The sequence below is a fragment of the Clarias gariepinus genome, chromosome 10 (assembly GCF_024256425.1).
Source record: "Clarias gariepinus isolate MV-2021 ecotype Netherlands chromosome 10, CGAR_prim_01v2, whole genome shotgun sequence".
Classification (NCBI taxonomy): domain Eukaryota; kingdom Metazoa; phylum Chordata; class Actinopteri; order Siluriformes; family Clariidae; genus Clarias; species Clarias gariepinus.
In genome coordinates, this window is record NC_071109.1 from 31,252,984 (window position 1) to 31,275,355 (window position 22,372).

The 22,372-nt window shown below is 40.5% G+C and overlaps 1 protein-coding gene across 1 annotated transcript; it reads left to right on the top strand.

Annotated features, from left to right (window-relative positions):
* Positions 1–2,229: 2,229 nt before the first annotated feature.
* On the top strand, positions 2,230–6,237 carry LOC128531713 (cytochrome P450 2F2-like). The gene is made up of 9 exons (XM_053505814.1): positions 2,230–2,426; positions 2,523–2,685; positions 2,851–3,003; positions 3,102–3,262; positions 3,395–3,568; positions 4,402–4,537; positions 4,648–4,835; positions 5,251–5,392; positions 5,492–6,237. The coding sequence occupies exons 1-9, from the start codon at positions 2,265–2,267 to the stop codon at positions 5,692–5,694; spliced, it is 1,482 nt and encodes a 493-aa protein (XP_053361789.1). The 5' UTR covers positions 2,230–2,264; the 3' UTR covers positions 5,695–6,237.
* Positions 6,238–22,372: the final 16,135 nt, after the last annotated feature.

The window sequence follows — 22,372 nt, forward strand, 5'->3', positions numbered from 1 at the left end:
CCTATTTAGCACCAATCCTGTGTTCTTTTAACATATACATTCTTTCTTATTACACTTCTACATGACTTCCAAAATATTATTAACACTGATATGTGGTTTCCTCTAATAACTTCAGGGCTCCTTTTTTGGTACGGAGCCCCTATAGGGACATGAATAGGAAAAAAAATCTGAGGGGAAAAAAGAGATATGGGTGAAAAAAAATCTGAGAACAAAAAAACTAAAAGAAAAAAAAAATGGACATGTGTGTAAATTTTGCGAGATCTCACAAAACCGGACTTCAGCATTACCAATTTAGTTCAACAGGTGGCAGTATTGCCAAACTTGATTCATGCCGGGAAGGGATGCGTTACCGATCCAGTCCACTGAGTGTCAGTAATGCACCTAAAAGCTGTCTGTCCACCGCTAAAAAACTTAAAGAAGAAGTCACCAGGCCAGTACTCGGATGAAGAGAAGTACTTCCTGAGTAGCTGAGTTTTACTTTCAGCTTGGCCTAAAATATAAAGACAGAAAAGTTCTCTGGAAGCGAGTTCTTAAGGCAGATAATCTGTTACAGCCAACCAAAAATATTACCAATATCACTGATTTCCAAAACTATAATCATATTTTTCATATATACAATCAAAACATTTGAAAAAGACATGTAAATTAAGTAAAATATAAAATAAATAGACTTGAAACTTCACTTAACCTTAATTTGGATTCCTTTTCCTTAAAAAAATAAAACTGAAAGTGACTCCCTTTTCTTCCTGCAACCGTCCTTGATAACATTCTTGGATCCCAGACGTGCAAGCAACTTAGACGTCATTCACTTTGGCTCGGTTCGCTCGCTCGTATGCTGAAAATTCTTTACATGCCAAGGCAAATTTCCTGCAAAATTTCAGTTCTTAAGGTAAAAATTCTTAAGGCAGGGCATTTATATGCTGAGGTTCCACTGTATGATTTTCACAGATTTCAGGATGTTGAACAAGGCAGATCTTACCCTCTACTGTATTTGATTAAAAATTATTTATTGTATAGTAATCTTAGTTTGTTGCATAATAGGTCGCAGATTAGATGGGTTAGCTATATGCCTTGAGAAGGCCTTAGACTTTCTATCACGTGTTAAAACAGAGATAGAGAAAGCTACAGGCACACTGAGTTCCCGCTTGTTCTGTAAACATTTGTGAATGTTACTGCTATCGTAGCGGGGACCCGACACACATCACTGAGAGCTGCTATCTGTTTGTTTTGTTTCACCAGGTCCAGATGGAGTTTGAGCCCTGGCGCTGTGGCAGAGGTCGGAGAGCTCTCACAGGAGGGGGACGGGCGAGCTGGGGCCACAGGCCTTGGTGGTGGTGGAGCCCACTGTTTTTTAGTTGGCATCTGTGGGCTTGCAGCAGAAGAGTGAAAGAGTTTGGTCCTAGTATACACCAGTTCCTCCATTTTCTGTGAGAAGCTTAGAAGTGGAGATGCTGGAGAGAGGGATAGTGTGTCTGGTGAGATGGATTCTGGCTCTGGTGTTTCCGGTGGCTTGTAGTAAATTGTCCTGAATTCCCTGGCTGTTTTCCAGAACGTTATCTTGGACCTGTTGTAGTATGTCACAGGCTGTCTGTAAGCTCTGTGGGTAGGACTGAGCTGAGATGTCCATGAGCAGTGGTTGTTTTGCCTGCGTAGTGTTATCAATGTCCTTGTGGGATTCTTTAACCACGTGATGACTCAAAAGCTGTCTGTGGTCGCTCAAACTTTGTCCAGGTGTGCATGTGCCATTTAGGTTGAGAGGATTGGCACATTCTGCTGAAGGATGATGGAGAAATTGATATTTTCCTTTAACACCCTTATACCAAGTTTGTGACCATCCACTTTAAACAGTTGTCTATGGCCTAGAAAAGATACAAGGTCATTAAAAGCCCAATGTTGTGATAATATACACGCTCATGATGAGGGTACGTCAACTTCTGACCATGACTGTACCTACCCAACCATAACAATTTTAAATAGAATTATATAATTTGTGACATGTACATGTTATTGAAAAAATGAAACGGGAATCAAGCAATATAGTCTTTTATACAAGTCAATAATATGACATATTTCTGGTAGTCTATTCAATGCGAATAGAAAGAAACCATTGTGAATACTCTAGCTGCCTAATTCTGAACTAAGTGGACTGTGGATCCACTGGGTAAATAATTGACCTGATTAGCAGTTTGAGTTTGCAATCAGTAAAAATTCTTGATATAGCAGGTACATGAATGTAATGTTTAGAGCAGCAGACAACAGTCATCATGTTGGGCTCCTTAGTTCTTTTTGGGTTTTGCATCTGCCTCTTTTACTTCTTAATCAGGGTCCAGAGACCAAAGAACTTCCCCCCCGGGCCACGACCCTTACCCATATTTGGCAACTTTTTTCAACTTAATATCAAAAATCCACTGAAAGACTTTGAAATGGTAAGCGATACTGTTGTAATGGTCGATAACTGTTGATTAGAAATTTCAAATGATTTTTTAAATATGTCTAATAAATAAATATTTGTCATTTTTTAGTTGGCTGAGCGTTATGGGAATGTTTATAGCCTCTATCTCGGGAGAAGTCCAGCTGTTGTACTTAACGGTTTGAAGACTATAAAAAAAGCTCTGGTCAGTAAATCTGCAGATTTTTCAGGACGCCCACAGAATTTGCTAGTCAGCCATATAAATGAAGGAAAAGGTAAAAAAGAAGAAAATAACTACCTTTACAACTACCGAATTAAAAAAGAATTAGATTTAGAGGTCTATTTTACATAGACATGAATGCTCTGACATAAATGTTACATCATTCTGATTACTGACTCTGACTCTGGTTACTGGTTTTAATACACTTAAAATGTAACAGGAGTTATAATGGTTGATTATGGTCCTGCATGGAAGGAGCATCGGCGTTTTGCTCTCATGACCCTAAGGAACTTTGGCATGGGGAAACAGTCTATGGAGAACAGGATTCTGGGAGAAATTGAACACCTTGTTGCAAAACTGGAGATCCATGCGGGTATCATGTTACTTTATATTTGTTGATGGTAGTTGCAATTTTTTCTTTAAGTCTACAAAGTAAAAACTTATTGGTGAAATCTAATTATCAATGTGTAGGAAGCGTCATGGATCCTGAGACTTTGTTCCATGATGCAGCATCAAATATCATCAACCTGGTGTTATCTGGCACTCGCTATGAATATGGTGGTGAAAGCCTTAAAAAATTTATTACATTATTTAATGAAGCTGCCAAGATTATTAATGGACCTTGGTTAATGGTGAGACATTATAATATCATTACCTGATTACTGACTGCATTATGACTGCCGCTTATTCTAAGTACATGCTTGAAGAAATAATAAAAAAAGTTACTAATTATTATGGAAAATATTCTATAATCTATCTTGTAGATCTATGATAATTTTCCCTTGGTGAGATCCCTGCCTCTTCCCTTTATGAAAATCTTTAAGAACAACCATTTACTTAAAGAAATCACAGCGACCATGATCAAAAACCACAAGACGACAAGAATACGTGGAGAGCCGAGAGACTTTGTCGACTGCTATCTGGATGAGCTTGATATGGTATGTGTTTGTGTGGGTATAAGGGTTATTCCGGTAATTTATTAAATGTCCATTATTTCATATTCAATTTAATGGTAGACCAGTGGTTAAGGCATTAGGCTACTAATTGGCAGGTTACAGGTTCAAGCCCGAGCATCACCAAGCTACAACTGTTGGGCCCCTGAGCAGAATGCTGACCTGTATAATGTGATAAAATGTAAATTGCTCTGGATAAGGTTATAACTCAAATATTAGGTGGTATCAATCCATGAAATCAGAATTTCATGTTTGCTCTTTGTTCTAACTTGCTGTCTGTAATGAAAACTCAGACGTGGTAACTTACATGGTCAGAATAGCACCATCTGCACAGCCTCAGAGGTATACAGACCACTGTCTTTTGGCACGCTGACTTATGAAGGTGCTCCCTGTGACTGTGCATCCAGACTTATTCTGCCATCTGTTGGCATGTTAAAAAAATAACTTTAAACTTTTTACTTCCACCTCGTACTGTAAATGTAGTTACATTTCATTTGTAGAGAGCTTTAACAGTAGACATTGTCACAAAGCATCTGTCGTTTTTATTAAAGTATTTCAGTTAAATAATAATAGACCAAACTTTCATTTATGTATTGTGGGCTGAGTAAATTCAGTGGTTTATGCAAAATCTCATTTAGTGTCCATGTAATGTGGATAAAAATGGAGTAATTAGCTCTGTACATGTACACTGCACAATGACAATAAAACTGAATCTAATCTAATCTAATTTATTCTAATCTAATCTATTATGGCCAAAGGTTCTTGTTATAGTAAAAAACTGAACACAGAACTAACTGGACTCTATATTTTCTTAACAGGTAAAAGAAGGATCATCATTTAATGAAGAACAATTGGAAATGTTCATTCTAAATTTGCATGAAGCTGGGATTGATACCATATCCAAGACCCTACTTACAACATTCCTCTACCTCATGGCTTATCCAGATATTCAGGGTTTACCCTTTCCTTCATTGCATTTTATTTTTAAGTCTTGTTGCATAGGCCTTAAAATGTTTAATTAATAGATTTAATTTGATTTATAATAGCAAGCATATTGTTTCTAGAGAGATGTCAGCAGGAGATTGATGAGGTTCTACTTGGAAAATCTGAGGTGTCTTTTGAGGACAGACATGATATGCCGTACACACAGGCTGTAATGCATGAGTCTCAGCGCATTGCCAACATTGTCCCTCTAAGTGTGTTCCACTCGACCACGAGAGATACTGAACTGATGGGCTACAGCATCCCAAAGGTTATGATTTTAAACACTCACTCTCACTCACTCATCATCTATACTTGACACTTTATCCTGTTAACAGCATTGTGGGGGCCTGGAGCCAATCCCAGGAAACTTAGGGCATGACAGAGGGTACACCCTCGAACAGGGTGCCAATCCATCGCAGGGCACACACACTCACAAACTCATTCACACAATACAGGGAATTTGTGGAAAACCAATCTGCATGTCTTTGGACTGTGGGAGAAAACCGTTCCCAGAGGAAACCCACCATTCATGGGGAGAACTTGCAAACTCCATGCACACAGAGGCGAGAATCGAACCAGGATTCAAATTCAGATCCACTAAGCTACCGTGCTGCCTGATTTCAAACTGTTGGTTAATTTACCTTCTGCTACCCATGTTGATGTTTTTCATTCACTTTTCACAGGGAACTATTATCATCCCAAACCTCTCCTCAGTGCTGAGGGAAAAAGGCCAGTGGAAGTTTCCTCATGAGTTCAACCCATCAAACTTCCTCAATAAACAAGGACAGTTTGAGAAGCCTGAGGCATTTATACCTTTTTCAGTTGGTGAGAGTTCAGTATTTTGTAAAGAATATTACAAAGACATCCAAAATTTGCTTTCAACAAGAGTAAACGTGTCAAGCTAATGTATGTCTATGTGTCCAGGGCCTCGTGCGTGTCTAGGTGAAGGTCTTGCTCGCATGGAGCTCTTCCTCATCTTAGTCTCCCTGCTGCGTCGCTTTAGGTTCATTTGGCCTGAGGATGCAGGAGAACCAGATTTAACTCCTGTATATGGAGTTACAATTGCCCCCAAACCATACAAGATGGGAATTAGACTGAGACAACCAGCTAGAGAGATCCAGAAATAGTCAGATATACTGTACTATATACTGACTAATTAGTTATGGTAAATTAAATAGTATTATATCACAATAACTGAAAAAAAAAGAAGAAGAATGTTGATGAATGATGAGCTTAGGTAAATGTTGTTTTGAACATTTGGAGTAGAGAATTAAAGCCTGTAGAGAATTAAGGCTATATTCTGGTTGTATTGTGGGTTGTAAGTGGCTCTTTGCAATACTTGCCTCAAGTTTAAACATTATGAAACCACAATACAAAATTATGTAAATAAATTATTTTACAGAGTATGTACAAGATATAACCAACAAACCCATTGCATGTCAAAAATATCATACCATATGTATATCATACTGTAATACTAAACATGACAGTTTAGCCTTGTCTACCTTAAACAGTCTTAGAACAAATTGTAAACTGTAATTTCTTTAAAAATGTAAAATTAAAAACAAAAATGTTGTATGGGTATGCACTATAAATTAAAAATGTTTGGAGCAGTGAACTAAAATAAATTGCTTAATAAAGTAAAATTTGAGAACCTGTGCTTGGGAGGAGTGGTATGATATAATGCTTGTGTGGACACTGATCGCTTCATTAATGGTAACTTGTTTTTTTGAGGCCATTTATGTAGATAACCTTTTCAATACTTTGTAGATGGTAAAGTTATTGCTTTTTTTTTATCCCTGTAATTGTGTGACAATAAATAGCAACAACAACTAACCAAAAATGGAAAGTTGTATGCACTGATGATAGATTTAAAATAAAATCTAAAAGCAAAACCTACAGTACAAGCAACACTAAGATAAGGGTTAACAGTTACAAATTAGTCAGGCAAATGTAAACAAATCTTTAGCGGGACTGACAGCTCAACTGACCAGTTACAACACAGCATGAGTCAAAGGCCAGATGTGAGAAATGCATTGTACCCTTTGTTGTGCATTTTTTTGTAAAGACAAAGTACTTACTTATATCATCTTACTCAATAGCAATCAAGTCTTTTAATTCTTTTATGTTTGCATGTACAGTATACCTCAGATTTGCTAATCTTAGGTTAATTATGGTCTCTGTAAATTTTTTTAAACCAGAATAAGATATTGTCCTAATCTACATTGTTTTGTTTTTAATTTTGTTACTTCAACTTGGTATATGTATGGGAAACACAGTCAATCAATCAATCATGGCATGTGAAGTGTTCTTTCTTGACCTTGCATTTAGTATTCATAAATATAAACATTTACCTTCCTTCCTATGGTGTGTTCACACATGTATTGTCATTGTGCACTCTTTTGTGAAATTTTGGTAGGCTGGTCACTTCTGAAAGGTTCACCACTGTTCCAAGTTTTCTCTATTTGTGGATAATGGCCGTATGGTTTGTCAAAGTCATAAAGTCTTAGAAATTGCTTTGTAACATTACAAATGTGATACACTGGTTTTGGCCCGCTAGTATAAAGTCCTGGGGCCTGATGTATAAACGTTGCGTACGCCCAAAATGGGCATAGAAATGTGCGTACGCATTTTTCCACGCACATATCGGGATTTATAAAAAATAAACTTGGCGTAAATAAGTGCGCACCGTAAGGATGCTCTTGACCGTGCGTACGCACTCTTTTAAAAGAGTATGTGTTTTGGCGACACCAACTGGCCCAAATAGCAATAACTATTTAAAATAGTCATCACCCAATTAATCAAATTGCATCAACCTGAATTATCATTATCAGCATTCTTAACCAAGTGCAAATACTTTGAATTTACTTTTTTTTAATAAATGGGCTATAAAAAGGTATGTGCGTATATAACATATCATCATAATAGATGCTCTTGCGCTGTTAGAAGACCTTGCTAATGACGCTCTACGGAGGGAGCGTGTTTTCAGAGACCGTGAAGATTTCCTTGCTCATGATGATGATTGGCTCATGAGCCGATTTCGATTCCCAAGAGCCATTCTCTTGGAATTGTGTTCTGAATTACGGCCAGTATTGGAAAGACCCTCGCGGAGAAACCGCACTGTGTGTTCAAGTACAAGTGGTGTTGTCTTTTTAAGTTATTTTTTATTTGCATATGAATAAACAGGAAAATCGACTGTTTTAATAAACGTATCTTAAATACAGCTGCATCTATTGCTAGATTTGTCACTTGGATATTTTAGGACTTTCCACTTCCGCGGAATTTAAATTGGTTGATTTAAATTATCCATAATAAAAAAGCAGAATTTTAAACAGACAAAAACTTATATAATGTGTAGATAAATCAATTACTTACCATCGTCACCGCAAATCACATCCGTATCACTTTGGAATTCTGGAAGAACTCCACTTAATCCTGTTTCCCCTATAATCGCGCCCACCCTTACATCAAAGGCTGAGAGGTCAGTGATTCCTTGACCACCACCAGTTGTTACAACACTGCGCCTGTGTGCACATATTCTTTTTTTTAACGACTACTTTTAAGTCTGACCATTTTTTTTTTTTGATCTCTTGGACTGTGCGAGGCACCGATGTAACAGCATTGACTGCTTCTGTTACTCGCTCCCATTCTACCATCTTTTTTTTATTTGAAATGCCCGCTGAGAGCCCACCAAATAAAACTTTTTTTCGGCCCTCCACCTCAGACAGCAGTACCTCCATCTCACAGTCGGTGAAGTTTCTTTTTTTTTGCTTTTCGTTTCTGTTTTTCCATTTTTAGCCAACAGATCAATGACAATTATCGGTCGTATTAATATGCAGGGAGATCATACATATTCAAAATAGGCGGTCTTAACCTCCAAATATGGTTATTTCAGGAGGAGATTGGGGTAAGCTATAAGCACGTGCACCTACGCACAATATTCAGATAATTGTGATTTATAAAGCGAACCTTGCGCAGGTTCTGGCGTACGTACGGTTTTATAAATCTGAAAACTTTTGTGCGTACGCAAATTCTGCCTTATGTGCGTACGCACATTTTAAGGATGAAATCTACGCAAAGTTTTATACATGAGGCCCCTGGTTTGCTGAGCGAAAATATCGGCTTTTCAACAGCAGACCAAAAGACACAACAGAAGGCATGTGCATTTTATATGTGGTGGCATCTTTACCAGCTGAAACCTCATGGTTGGGCGAGATGGCATACTTCCACTTAAATAAAAGAGAACACCTGGCCAGGAGGGATGCGAAGGACAAGAATCAACCTGGGGTTAAACTGGGGTTAAATGCTTATCTCACCCTGCAATTTGTTTTTAATAATGTCATTATGCTCCAATACATATTTATGAAGGAAGCCTCTTCACTTTTACATTGATCACAGCAGGAATCTAAAACTAGGCAGAAGTGAGAGAGCTCAACTGTTAAAAAATTCGCCCTACGTACAGCCCTAAACTGTAATAAAGAATGGCAAGTACATAAGATGGTTGAATTGACCAGCTTGAGTATGGAGAAAGCATGTATCACCTGATAATGTTAGATTTAGAGCTTTTTCCCAAGAAGTTTAATTTTACTTATTACACATTACTCATTCATTATTGACTCATTTGGTATAAGTCAGACTCACTGATTCACCATAAATATCAGATATTAGGCCTTTACGCAGTGGGTACAGCCATAGAAAAGTATCTATAATATTTGCATTAAGAGCCTCGTGGTAATTTGGTATTTAAGAGCTAATGAGGTGTCTAACTTCCAAATATCTGAAAATGTCAGATTTGGAGGTTAGGTTAAACCTTTCAGACAGCTGTTTAATTAATGCAAACTAATGATCAATAAGAAGAACTTTTGCAAACCCTTACTGTAACATTCTTAAAATATAAAGACAGGTAAAAGAGATGGTAAGAGACAATAGGGCTGGAGAGATGTGTAAGGGTTAACCCCTAGAGGGCGCCAAACGCCCAATGACTATGTTTATGTTTTTTGTTTCGTTTGAAGGGGACTCCATTTTCCATAAGGCAACTTGGGCAGGCGATGAGAGCACTCACCTGAACCGAGGTGACTCATTAGTTAGATTAGTGAGAGTATAAAAACCCTGCTTAAGTTATGTCTAGCGTCTAGCATTTGTTATGGTGAAATTAAAGTGGTCAGTTGTGACTTCATAGGATTTTGGTTGTGCTCATGATAGAAAGTGTTTTGTTTAAATTTTGTTTGTATTTTCAATAAAAGGATCAAGCCTGTAAACATTATCTCCACCTCTGCATTTATACCACAAATGCACAAAAAACCCAAACGTGACAAGAGAAAAGCCTTTAAAAAAACATTCTACGAGTCCATACTCTCATTATGCCTCATGAGTTTATCTGCAGATTAGTTTGGTTATAAAAAAAATGCGGGCAAAAGGTCAGACAACAAATGTTAGCCCTGTAATATAAACAGAAATTGGGCACCATCTCTTGTAGATCTTTGAAGGAGGGACTTGTTCAATCGAGGATGCTTAAAAATCCATAAGTTAAATTTTTGAAATGATTGAATCTAATGCATCAAAGGATTTGAAAATAAAAACAGTTGCAGATTGAAGCGATATAAAAACTTAGAATAATGACATTTTAATGAAATTAATTACTTTATACCACCAGGGACATTGCCAATAGTGCACATTGTTCCAAGTCCCTTTTTGTTTGATTCAGCAACCCAACAAAATTTTCTTTAAAAAGGTAATTATGTTTACTTGTTACTGTGATACTGTCATGGCGGAGATAGGACAGACGCAGATGCAGGGTTCCAAGAGAAATATATTTATTTATCTCTTTAAAAAAAACTTAACAAAAGCAAGAAACAAACTAAGGTTTAGCCCGTTCTGTCGCAGCTTCCCTCACTGGGTCTGCAGGCGGGCCGTGACTCTCCACAGTCTTTAACTATTCCGGCTGCTCCGGACCCCGTCCTGCAGACACTGTTACTCCTGGGGGAAGGGGACAGAGTCATCAGCATTCATACAGTCACAAACATGAAAGACACAGGTGCACAACGGTGAACAGACAAAGGGCTACGGGCTCGGCTGGTATATATAGAGACACACAGGGGTAGACACAGGTGAACTTGGTCTTGTGCTAATACAGATACAGGGGGACAAGTACACACGTAGACACACTAGGGGGTGACAAAGCTACTCTAGTAATCCGGAGACCCAGATCTCTTTCCCCCGAACTGAGGTGGTACCGATGTTACAGATACCAAGATAGGTAAACTGATTTTTTACTATCTTGAAAAGGAGGTTAGACATTTCTGTTGTTAGTGCTTCATTGTTTAGCAGAAGAAATTTACTTCTGTGCAAATAAGTAATGAGAGCAAACGTGGCAGGGAGGTAATTGGATCTGATATCTTTGCAACTTCTGAATGCGATTGCTATAACATTTACATTTACATTTACATTTAGGCATTTGGCAGACGCTCTTATCCAGAGCGACTTACAAAAAGTGCTTTAATGTTTACAACATTGGATACATACTTACACTGGGTTAACTAGGTTAATAACTAAGTACCATTAGTCCAACACATCTGAGTTTTTTTTTTTTTTTTTTTTTTTTTTTTTGGGGGGGGGGGGGGTTAGTCCAAATACTGGAGAAACAGATGCGTCTTGAGTCGTCGTTTAAAGATAGTCAAAGTCTCTGATGTACGGACATCTAGAGGAAGTTCATTCCACCACCTAGGTGCCAGAACAGAAAAGAGCCTGGATGAATGCCGCCCTCGATCCCTGAGAGATGGTGGGATGAGGCGAGCAGTGCTGGAGGATCGGAGGGAACGTGGTGCAGTTCGTGGTGTAATTAGCGCAGAGAGGTAAGTGGGTGCTGGGCCATTTTTAGCTTTGTAGGCAAGCATCAGTGTTTTGAATTTGATGCGGGCAGCTACAGGAAGCCAGTGCAGGGAGCGGAGGAGTGGGGTGGAGAAGGGTAAAGATCAATGGGCTCAGAGGAAACCCTTAATGAGTTCCCTGCTAATGGCTGAATGGTTGAGATTTATAAGAATTCACTAAAAAAATTGAAGCAATAGGGCTTGAAAATAATAATCTGAAGTGATAAAATTTGGTCCAAAATAGAAATTGTCTAAGATCCTTAATAAATGCTCCCATTCTACACTGTCAAAAGCTTTTTCCGCATCCAAAGAGAGGACACACTCGGGAATCCTATCTAACGGTGTATACAAGTTACTCATAAGGTGCCGAATAAAATTAAAATGGCGTTTTTTTTTAAAAGCAGTTTGGTCCTCAGAGATAATTGAAGTTAGAACATTCTCTCATCTGTGAGCCAACACTTTAGTATGGATTTTAACATCAACATTCATAAGAGACAAAACCAAAACTACCTGTAGTGCAAGGAATGAGGAGAATGATTAAGAAAATCAGCAGGGAACCTTGAAGGACCAGTTGGCAATCATGAGATAGATAAATTTATTTCCTCCTGTTATATGGGCTCTTCCGATTTTAATCTAAACTCAGGGGACAGTATTTGGATATTTTGTTGTCTTAGAAAATTTTAAACTAATCTTTGATCCTCTGGGAATTCAGAGGTATACCATCTAGAACAAAAATTCCTAAATGCATCATTCATATTATACTGACCAGTAGTGAGGCAACCATTCTTCATTCAGTCAATGTACAGGTAGGTGGTATAACCTGCTTGGCATTGTTGCCTGTCGCATCTCCTCCGGTGCCCATGGGTCAGCTGCAGGGTCTTCAGCTAGGATCCAGCATTCACCAACGTTTCGCTCCTTTAATCGCTAGAACGTCTCCTGGTGGCGGAGCAGTGACAGGGACGTCTACCTGTCACCCCCTGCAGCTGTTATTGGGGTTATTTGTTCTTTCCCTGTCCTTTCTCCTCAACCAGACCCAAAAGCTGTCTTTCTCTGCCTCTTCTGCCAGATCTTTTCAGGAGGCGTGTGGTTGACAGCCCCACATACCCTCGGCATCCCACCTCCACTGAGTAGATGGTGGTCTTTCAGCCGGCCTCCCTGCACTCCTCAGCCAGCTCGGAGTACTTGGCCTTCTTGCGCTCGAAGGCGGACTCAATCTCCCCTTCAGATGGGACGGTCAGCGCAATGAGGTGCACCGATCTTGCTTTGGTGGACCACACCCCAATATCAGGGTGGAGAGATGTAGTTGCTATCCCCTTGGGGAACCGCAGCTGTTTGTTGAGGTGAAACCCTCATGTTCCACTCTTGGTCGGGGGAAAAAGGCCTCGACCTCTCTCTTGGCCTGGTGTAACTTTGTCCTCCCTCCCTTCCGTGACGAAGCTGGCGCGGTCGTCTGATAGTGGTGGTCCTGTGCTGCCCTGTCGACGCTCCTCCAGCACCTCAGCCAGTTTTCTCAGGACCTGGTCATCGTGCCATCTGTAGCGCCCCTGGGAAAGTGTGATCTTGCAGCCTGACAAGATGTGTTGGAGACTTGCATTGGGCGCATTGCAGAGTGCGCAGCTTTCCTCATTCCCAAACCACTGGTTGAGGTGGCGAGGACAGGGAAGCATGTCGTAAGTTGCACGAATCAGAAAGCTGACCCTTGCCTGTGGGATCCTCCACAGATCCGACCAAATGATGTTCCGGCTGACGACTCCCTCCCTAGTCGTCCAGCCTCCTTGTCGGCCCTGTGACACGGTCTTGATCTTATAGCGCTCTTCCTCTGTCCTCGACACCTCTGCCGCCACCATCTCCTTCCTCTCCTTGCAGTTAGCCTTGGACCAGAACCGTGGCGCTTCTACCCATCCTAGCTGACCTGGACTCTGCTCATGATCTCCTGGTGTTGCAGCCTGCTGACAGCTTGGTCAAACCAACAGACTTGGGCATTCCACTTCCGGCCAGTGAAAACCATGGCGTTGGCATTCCTCACTGACTGGTCGGTGGATTCCCCTAGCTCAAGCACCAGCCTGGGCTTTTTTTGCTTGTAACCCAGACTGATGGACAGCTGTGGGAGCTGTAGTATGTTTTTAGAGGCCACATCACCCTCCTGAAGAGTGTAAACTAATAGCACCAAACCTTGTACTTCCCGGGGAGTTAGCTCCGATCGATCTTTCGCAGGCCATCTATGAGCTGTTTCATGACGGACCTCCCCATGTGCTTGTCTGACAGATCTGCGGTATACTGCCTTCCCAGGCTTCTGATGGGTTGTTCAGCCAGAAGAGGGATTTTCTCTCCCCCGATGGTGAAGATGATGTTGTCGTTTCTGATTCCCTCTCTGAGTGACAGGCTACGAGATTTGGAAGGTTTGATCTTCATTCTGGCCCATGACATCAACTCATCCACCCTTCCCAGTAGCCGGGATGTACATGCTGCTGTCTGAAGGAGGCTGGTTACTTCATCCTTGTAGCTCCTCACTGGGGGTAACCTCTGACCAGATGGTAATTTGATTCCTCCAACCACTTGTCTTGCTCCGATGAGGATTATCTCGAAGGCTGCCACAAACAAGATTAGAGAGATGGCACACCCCATTGCAATTCCCACCTCCTGCTGCCACCCGGTGGTGAAGTCTTGGAGGGCAAAGCACATCTGCAGATCATCGAAGTATAGCGCTACCAGATTCTTAATGCAAGGAGGCATGTGGAAGAACTCGTAGTTGATCAGCTGATGTGGGACTGAACCATATGCATTAGCGAGATAGAGCCAAACTACATGCAGGTCGGTCTTCTCCCGCTTGGCCTTCTGGATCTGGTCCCAGATCATTGTAGAGTGCTCTACGCACCCTGGGAAACCTGGAACCCCTGCTTTCTGGCAGCTGGTGTCAATATAGCCATTCTCTAGCCGGTTTCTTAGCCGGTCACTGCACTGCCTTTTGACATGCTGTTCCATTTGCTCCCTGGTGATTTCGAGCTTCCCGGACTTGTTTCTCTTCAGCAATTGCCTGGCATGTCTGAAGGGGTCCTTGAAGAAGCTGGCTCGCTCTTTCTGCTTTCGCTTGCTCCGCTTGCAGATGCGTTCCGGGTTAACATTTTCATGTATACATAAGGGTTAACATTTTCATGTATACATATATTTTTTAAGTGAATAAATGTTATAAATGTTCTCACATCTCTCCTAAAACTGTTTGTTTGTTTGTTTGTTTTGTGTATAAAATTCTAAACATTCTGGCTCATCCCTATTACTTGACTTTGTTAACCTTTGCTCAGAGTGCTTTATAAATTAGCTGTGATTATCTTCTGTAAGAGATTGTACTGTACACTTTTGTCATACTGCACTTGGGAAATCAGCTTTCTCTGTGAACGCAATAACACTAAGAGTTGCAGTACTTTTAAAAGTTTTAAAGACAAACTGAAAAAACTTCTAAAAGTCTCAACTTTGTAACCTTAAACTGCTTTTTATTTTTATAGATTATAAGCTGTTAACTGCTCTGGCTTTTAATGATGTTTATGTCTTTAAATTTGTATTGTTCTGTCATTGCGTCTTTTAATGTGACCTGCCAAGGGACTGCTCACGAAAAATTATCTCCAGGGGTGGACTGAGATTATAAAGTAGCCCTGGACTTCCTGACCCACAGCAGCCCACCACATCCCACATCATGATACATTGGCTCATTATTGTGGAGATTCATTTTTACCACTTACTAGTAGAAATAAATAAATAATGAAATACAGAAATAAATGCTATTTAAATATTATTTAAAGTATTGAACATATCACTGAACATATATTAGGTCATATTAGTAAAACAAAGAAACAAGGGGAAAGAAGATTAAAACAAACAACATATAAACTTACAAAGACAATATTTTAGCTAGTCAGGGGATCATCTTGAAGCAGTGTAAGATACCACTCATCAGTGTAAGCTGCAAGTGCAGCAGGGTCAGTGATGATGTACCAGTGCATGCCGATGATGACCAACACCTGTTGCCTTCTCTAACTGAGCAGAGTGAAAAGGATGCCAATCAAACTTAACAGGTAAGCTAGAATAAAATCAGTAGCTTCATTAGCTCGTGCTAGTAATTATTATGGTAGTCAATATTAATTCAAAATAATGTTTATCACATTAATGTTGAATTAATATTGACTAACAATTAAAATGATTAAATTGTTTACTAGCGCGAGCTAATGCTGCTACAGCTTATTTTTTCAGTTTGAGTTGAAAAACTCCCTGAGATGGTAATAGGAAAAACCTTGAAACAAACCTTGATAAGGTTTCCAACTTTCCGCGTGTCGGTCCTCGCACAGTCAAACCGCATAGGTGATACAGTGTTATAACAGCAGGAATAACAGAGGGGGGGAGGTAATCGGGGTAATCAGACTTTCACAGACACACACCAATTGAATGGGAATGGGATTGGGAATGACTGCTGTCTGGCTCATGGATTACATAAATTGTCTAAATAATGGATTACATTTTAAATGGCAGACCTAATGCTTTAGATTACTCGTTACATCAAAAAAGGAATCCAAGTACTCTGACGCGTTACACCCAACACTGCTCTGGTTGTAAAACATCAAATGACAACTTTAATGTTTAATATTATACATGGATCCTTACCAAATAAGTAAATAAATAAATGGTATTACCACTATGCTTAATAGTTGGCATATTGTTATTTAGGTTGACTACCTTACATTTAGGAGTAAAGCAGGCACTTCCTGTTTGTGTATCGTTGCCGTGAAAGTTTCACGTTTGTATCAGCATTTAAATTACATAGCTTTTCTGTTTTTACAATAATAATATTAATAGCAACAAAAAAATTTTACGTTTTTCATACTATTGGACTTTGCCTTTTTTCCATTTTTACGCTTTTTGGAGAATGTGCGAGTTTCTTTATCTAAGAACAACAAACGGAATTCAGCTCAGAACAACTAAACTCCAACTCAGGTACGATATAATGTCCACCATTCAGCTTGTTCAGTGTGTGCAGGATGTTTAGACATTCTTCCTCCGTCGTTAGTGGTAATTTTACTTGTAATAGGTGTGTGTTAGTGAGCACTCTGGCGGAGAAGTTATTAGCGTTAGAGGACCGCATCCAGACTTTAGAGAGGGTTAGAGAGCGTGAGAGCAATGTTATTTCTGTAGCAGAAAGTCTGGGTGCCGCAGGCGGTGATAACCAGCTCCCGACACTGGCATTAGAGCCCTTACAGCGGGGCGAAAGGGTGACGACTCTGCGGCATACTCGATCAGCCAAAGCTAACGCTAAGGCTAGCCCACCGGAGCACACCTCCTCTGAGCTTTACGTGTCCAACAGGTTTGCTCTCCTCAGTGATGCACCCACTGAGAAACCAGAAAGAGCTCTGGTTAAAGGAGACTCTATACTGAAACATGTAAAATTAGCTAGACCTTTAGGGGCGCCAGCGGCAGTGGTTAGGTGTATCCTGGGAGCCAGAGCAATGGATATAGCAGGTAATCATAGGGCTCTAGGAGAGCGCAGGTTCTCTAAGATAGTGGTACATGCTGGAGCTAATGATATACGCCTTCATCAGTCTTGAGATTAGCAAGGGTAACTTTACAGAGGTGTTTAGCGATGTCGGACGAAGTAATATACTCTGATCCCATCCCAATGAGACGTAGCGACATAGCTTACAGCAGGTTATGGTCGCTGAACTGCTGGATGTCCAAATGGTGCTCCGAAAACAACGTGGGCTTTATAGACAATTGGAAGACCTTTGAGGGCAAAGCTGACCTGTTAGGGCGGGACGGTGTCCATCCCACTCGGGAAGGTGCTGCTCTCATTTCTTGTAATATAGCTCATAGTCTCAGAAGAGGCCTAGTTAATTGGTGACAATCCAGAGCCCAGGCCAGGGAGCAGACAGGCTAAACCAACTGTCTGCTAGCTGCATAGAGTCGCCACTCAGGGTTCACTATATTGAAACTGTGTCTGTCCCCCGATGTAAACAAAAATGTAGAAAGACTCAGAAAGTCTGTTTTAGTAATTTAATTAACATAGATACCACAAACTCGGATCACACTGAATGCACAGCCGGCACCTCTGATCTGAAGCTAGGACTGTTAAATATTAGATCTCTCGCATCAAAAGCAGTTATTATTAATGAAATTATCACAGATCAGGAATTTGATATACTCTGTTTAACAGAAACCTGGATTAAACAGGACGAGTATGTAGCTCTAAATGAAGCTAGTCCTTCTGGATACAGCTACATACACAAGCCTCGGTTAACTGGTAGAGGAGGAGGCATCACAGTTATTTACAATATCTATCGTACAAAAACACGGACACAAATTTAATGCATTTAAAGTTCTCTATAGTAACATAAGAAGCGTAGCTACAAATATTAAGTCAGCTCAGTCGATTCCACTAATTGTCATTTACAGACCTTCAGGGCCGTATTCTGAATTTCTTTGTGAATTTGCAGATTTCCTCTCATTTCTGTAGACAAAGCGTTAATTGCTAGAGATTTTAATAGTCATTTTGAGAATACAGAAGACCCGCTGGGTAGAGCATTTATGTCCATACTGGACTTAGTAGGAGTAAATCAGTGTGTAGTAGGACCCACTCATAAAGCAGGTCACACTTTAAATTTTTATAATATCTTTCGCATTAAGCATAAGAAATTTATTCACAATTCCACTGTCTGATTTATATCATATCACTATTATGTCTTAATTAAAATTTTTTAAAGTGATAATGTATGTGCAGCACTACGCTACCGTACTAAACGTCCATTCACATCAAATACCACACAGAGCTTTAACAGTAATCTCCCAGAGTTATCAACTTCGATTGGATCACCGTCTGACCCCACATAACTCGATCAGGAGACGGAATATTTAGAGTCGACGTTCTGTTATACCTTAGATATTGTAGCTCCAGTTAAAAAAAAAATTATTAGAGATAAGAAACTCGCTCCCTGGTATAACGACCACACACGTACTATAAAACAGACAGCTTGGAAATTAGAACGTAAATAGCTTCAAACTAAATTGTACTTCAAATAGCATGGAGGCAGAGCATCCTGAATTATAGAAAAGCTCTTAGTGTAGCTAGATTAACGTATCTCTCCACTCTTTGTTATTTATAGAAAATAACAAAAATAATCCCAGATTTTTATTTAATACCATAGCCAAATTAACTAGAAATAAAACCACTTCAGAAATCTCCACAACAACATCGTGCAATAGTGAGGACTTTATGAACTTTTTAAATAATTGTATTAATAATAATAAAATTGTAAATATCAGGCATAAAATTGAGGCTTTAAAAACGGACAGTGCAATTGTAAAGATGTTAAACTATGTCAGATCGGAACGTAGAATACTTTATTCCCCTTGAAGAGAATGGACTAATTTCACTCATCTCTTCTGCAAATTCATCAACCTGTATATTAGATTCTATACGGACACATTTTCTTAAACAGATGGTTCCAGCAATAACAGAACCCCTGTTGAGAATAATTAATTCCTCACTCAGCACTGGGTATGTTCCAACCGATTATTAAGAAACCTGACCTCGACCCCTGTCAGCTGTCCAATTACAGGCCAATATCAAACTTGTAATACTCGACCTTATGGCAGCTTTTGACACCATTGATCATGGTATTCTTCTTCACAGATTAAAAAAATGGAGTAGGGATTATGGGTACAGCCCTCTCCTGGCTCAGATCTTATTTGACCGATCGTTATCAGTATGTAGACTTAAATGGTGATTATTCTGCATGCTCTCTAGTGGAGTTTGGTGTTTCACAGGGTTCAGTTTTAGATCCACTGCTTTTCCATATACATGCTTCCTCTAGGCAACATAACCCATAAACATGGTATTAGTTTTCATTGTTATGCTGACGAAACACAGTTATATGTCTAAGCAAAACCAGATGAGAAAAAAACAGCTTACTAAAGTTGATCAATGTGTGCAGGACATAAGAGATTTGATGCTAATTAACTTCCTTCTGCTTAATCCTAATAAGACAGAAGTTCTAGTCATAGGTCTGCATTTAGCTAGAAGTAAAATTTTAGATCACACCGTAACTTTAGATGGCCTTTCTGTTCCATCAAGTGCAACAGTAAAAGACCTTGGCGTGATTATAGATTCCATCCTTTTATAAAGGTTTTTAAAGGTACATGTAGATAATATTACCAGGATAGCATTCTTTCACCTCAGAAATATTGCCAAGATAAGAAAAATACTGTCGCTAAACGATGCAGAAAAACTAGTTCATGCTTTTATCATCTCTAGGTTGGACTATTGTAATACTTTACTGTCTGGTTGTTCAACTAGATGCATAAACAAGCTTCAGCTAGTCCAGAATGCAGTAGCGAGAGCCCTCATTAGAACCAGAAGATATGACCACATCACACCTACCTTATCTTTACTTCATTGGCTCCCCGTGAAATTTCGCATTGATTTTAAAATACTACTCTTGACACATATAAAGCATTAAATGGTCTCGCACCGCAGTATCTCAGCGAACTGCTAGTGTCTTACGATCCGCCACGCCTACTTCGATCAAAGGATGCAGGCTGCTTGTCAGTACCGCGTATTATAAAAACTACAGCTGGGGGCAGAGCTTTTTCTTACAAAGCCTTCAAATAATGTTCGGGACACAGACACAGTTTCAGAGTTTAAGTCTAGGCTGAAAACCTATTTATTTAATCAAGCATTTTTATAAATAGATTTGTCTTGGGTAAATGGGCAGATCTGGGGGACTCATAGCCGTAGAGCATTATGGTAAACTGGTATGTTTAGATGCTGTCTTCCCCACTCTCATTGATCATTTAGGTTTGTTGACGGTGAGTTTGTTGTCAGGTTTGTTTATGCTGTCATAGTTAGTCCTGCCGGAGTCTCTGCTTGCACTCTACAGTTAATATACATTCACATGGCCTCCGAGTGGCGCAGTGGTAAAGCGCTCGCCCTATCATCCGGAGATCGCTGGTTCGAACCCCGGGTGATGCTGTTTTCCTCTTACAGCCGGAGGCACAGAGAGAGCTGATTGGCCGAGCTCTCTCAGGGGAAAGGGATGAGAGGTACTTGTGCTCCCACATTAATCACGGCTCTACAGCCAATCAGGGGCGTCTGTGAGCTCGCGCACGCGGAAGGAGCGGCTAGCACTAACGGTGCGTGAGCGAGCAGTTCAAAAAGATGCGGTCGGCTGACGTCACGCGGTTCGAAGGAAACACGTGATAGTCTTCGCCCTCCCGGCTGAATGGTAGTAGTAGCCTTAATGTGGGAGCCCCCTAGTGACGGGGAGGAATTGGCCACAACTAAATTAGGGAGAAAATTAGAAAAAAACAAACAAACAAAAAAAAAAAAAAAAAAAAAAAAAAAAAATATATATATATATATATATATATATATACATTCACATTATATATTATGTGACTGCGACCATACCTAACCGTTATCTTTCCTCTTCTGCTCTCCCCTCTCCTGTTCTCTCTCCCCTCTCTCTCTTCCCTCTCTCTCTTTTTCTTTCTCTCTGTTGAGCTACACATGTTTCTGAGCTGCCAGTGATCCAGACTCCCTCTGCCCTCCGGACCTGTCTGACCCATCCTGGTGCCCCGCTTCTGGTTGGTGATCTCGTGGCATGGATGTCCCGTGTGTCTCTTTGGGACGTGTCTGGGGATGGTTTCACTCTACCATAAAGACGCTTCTGGCCTCGACTGGTGTTGACTCTAAGGACTTGACTTGGCTGCGGTTGCTCGATAGTTCAAGACTGCAATTGTCTCCAATAACTACCTGGACTCCATATTAACATCAACTAACATCAACTGTTATAGCTGAACTGGCTGCCACCTAACACACTGTATAAATGCAGATCAATTCCTGCTTTCTGTTTTACCCAAATGAGGATGAGTTCTCTGTTTAGTCTGGTTCCTCTCAAGGTTTCTTCCTATTACCATCTCAGGGAGTTTTTCCTTGCCACTGTCGCCCGCGGCTTGCTCACCAGGGACGATCTGCTCATTTAGATTCATGCATATTCACATTCCATACAGACTTAAATAATTCTTTTGATTGTGTAAAGCTGCTTTGCCACAATAACAATTGTTAAAAGCGCTATAAAAATAAAATTTAATTGAATTTACTTATACAAACATACACTTCCTTACTCAAACATAAACTTTCTTTCAGAAGGCCTTTTCTTTGTTTATGTTGTCAGCAGAAAACATGACTTGTGTACATCTTCCATCCTCTTTCTTGGACTTTCCCACTGTACTGTGTGTTGCTCAATTCAAAGAGTGCTTGGCACAGACAAGCCACCAGAGGAGGCCAAGCCTGCTCGCGGCTAAAACCTACAGGAGGCCAAGCCTGCTCGCGGCTAAAACCTACAGGAGGCCAAGCCTGCTCGCGGCTAAAACCTACAGGAGGTCAAGCCTGCTCGCGGCTAAAACCTACAGGAGGCCAAGCCTGCTCGCGGCTAAAAACTACAGGAGGCCAAGCCTGCTCGCGGCTAAAACCTACTGGAGGCCAAGCCTGCTCGCGGCTAAAACCTACTGGAGGCCAAGCCTGCTCGCGGCTAAAACCTACTGGAGGCCAAGCCTGCTAGCGACTAAAACCTACTGGAGGCCAAGCCTGCTCGCGGCTAAAACCTACTGGAGGCCAAGCCTGCTCGCGGCTAAAACCTACTGGAGGCCAAGCCTGCTCGCGGCTAAAACCTACTGGAGACCAAGCCTGCTCGCGGCTAAAACCTACTGGAGGCTAAGCCTACTAGCGGCTAAAACCTACTAGAGGCTAACCATACAAATAACTAAACATACAAGTTACTAAAAATGCAATGAGCTAAACATACAATGAGCTAAACATGAGGCGAACAAACCCTGGGAACACACAGAAAAGTACTTACACAGACCACGAGACAAACTAACTGGTACACAAACAGCTCCACAA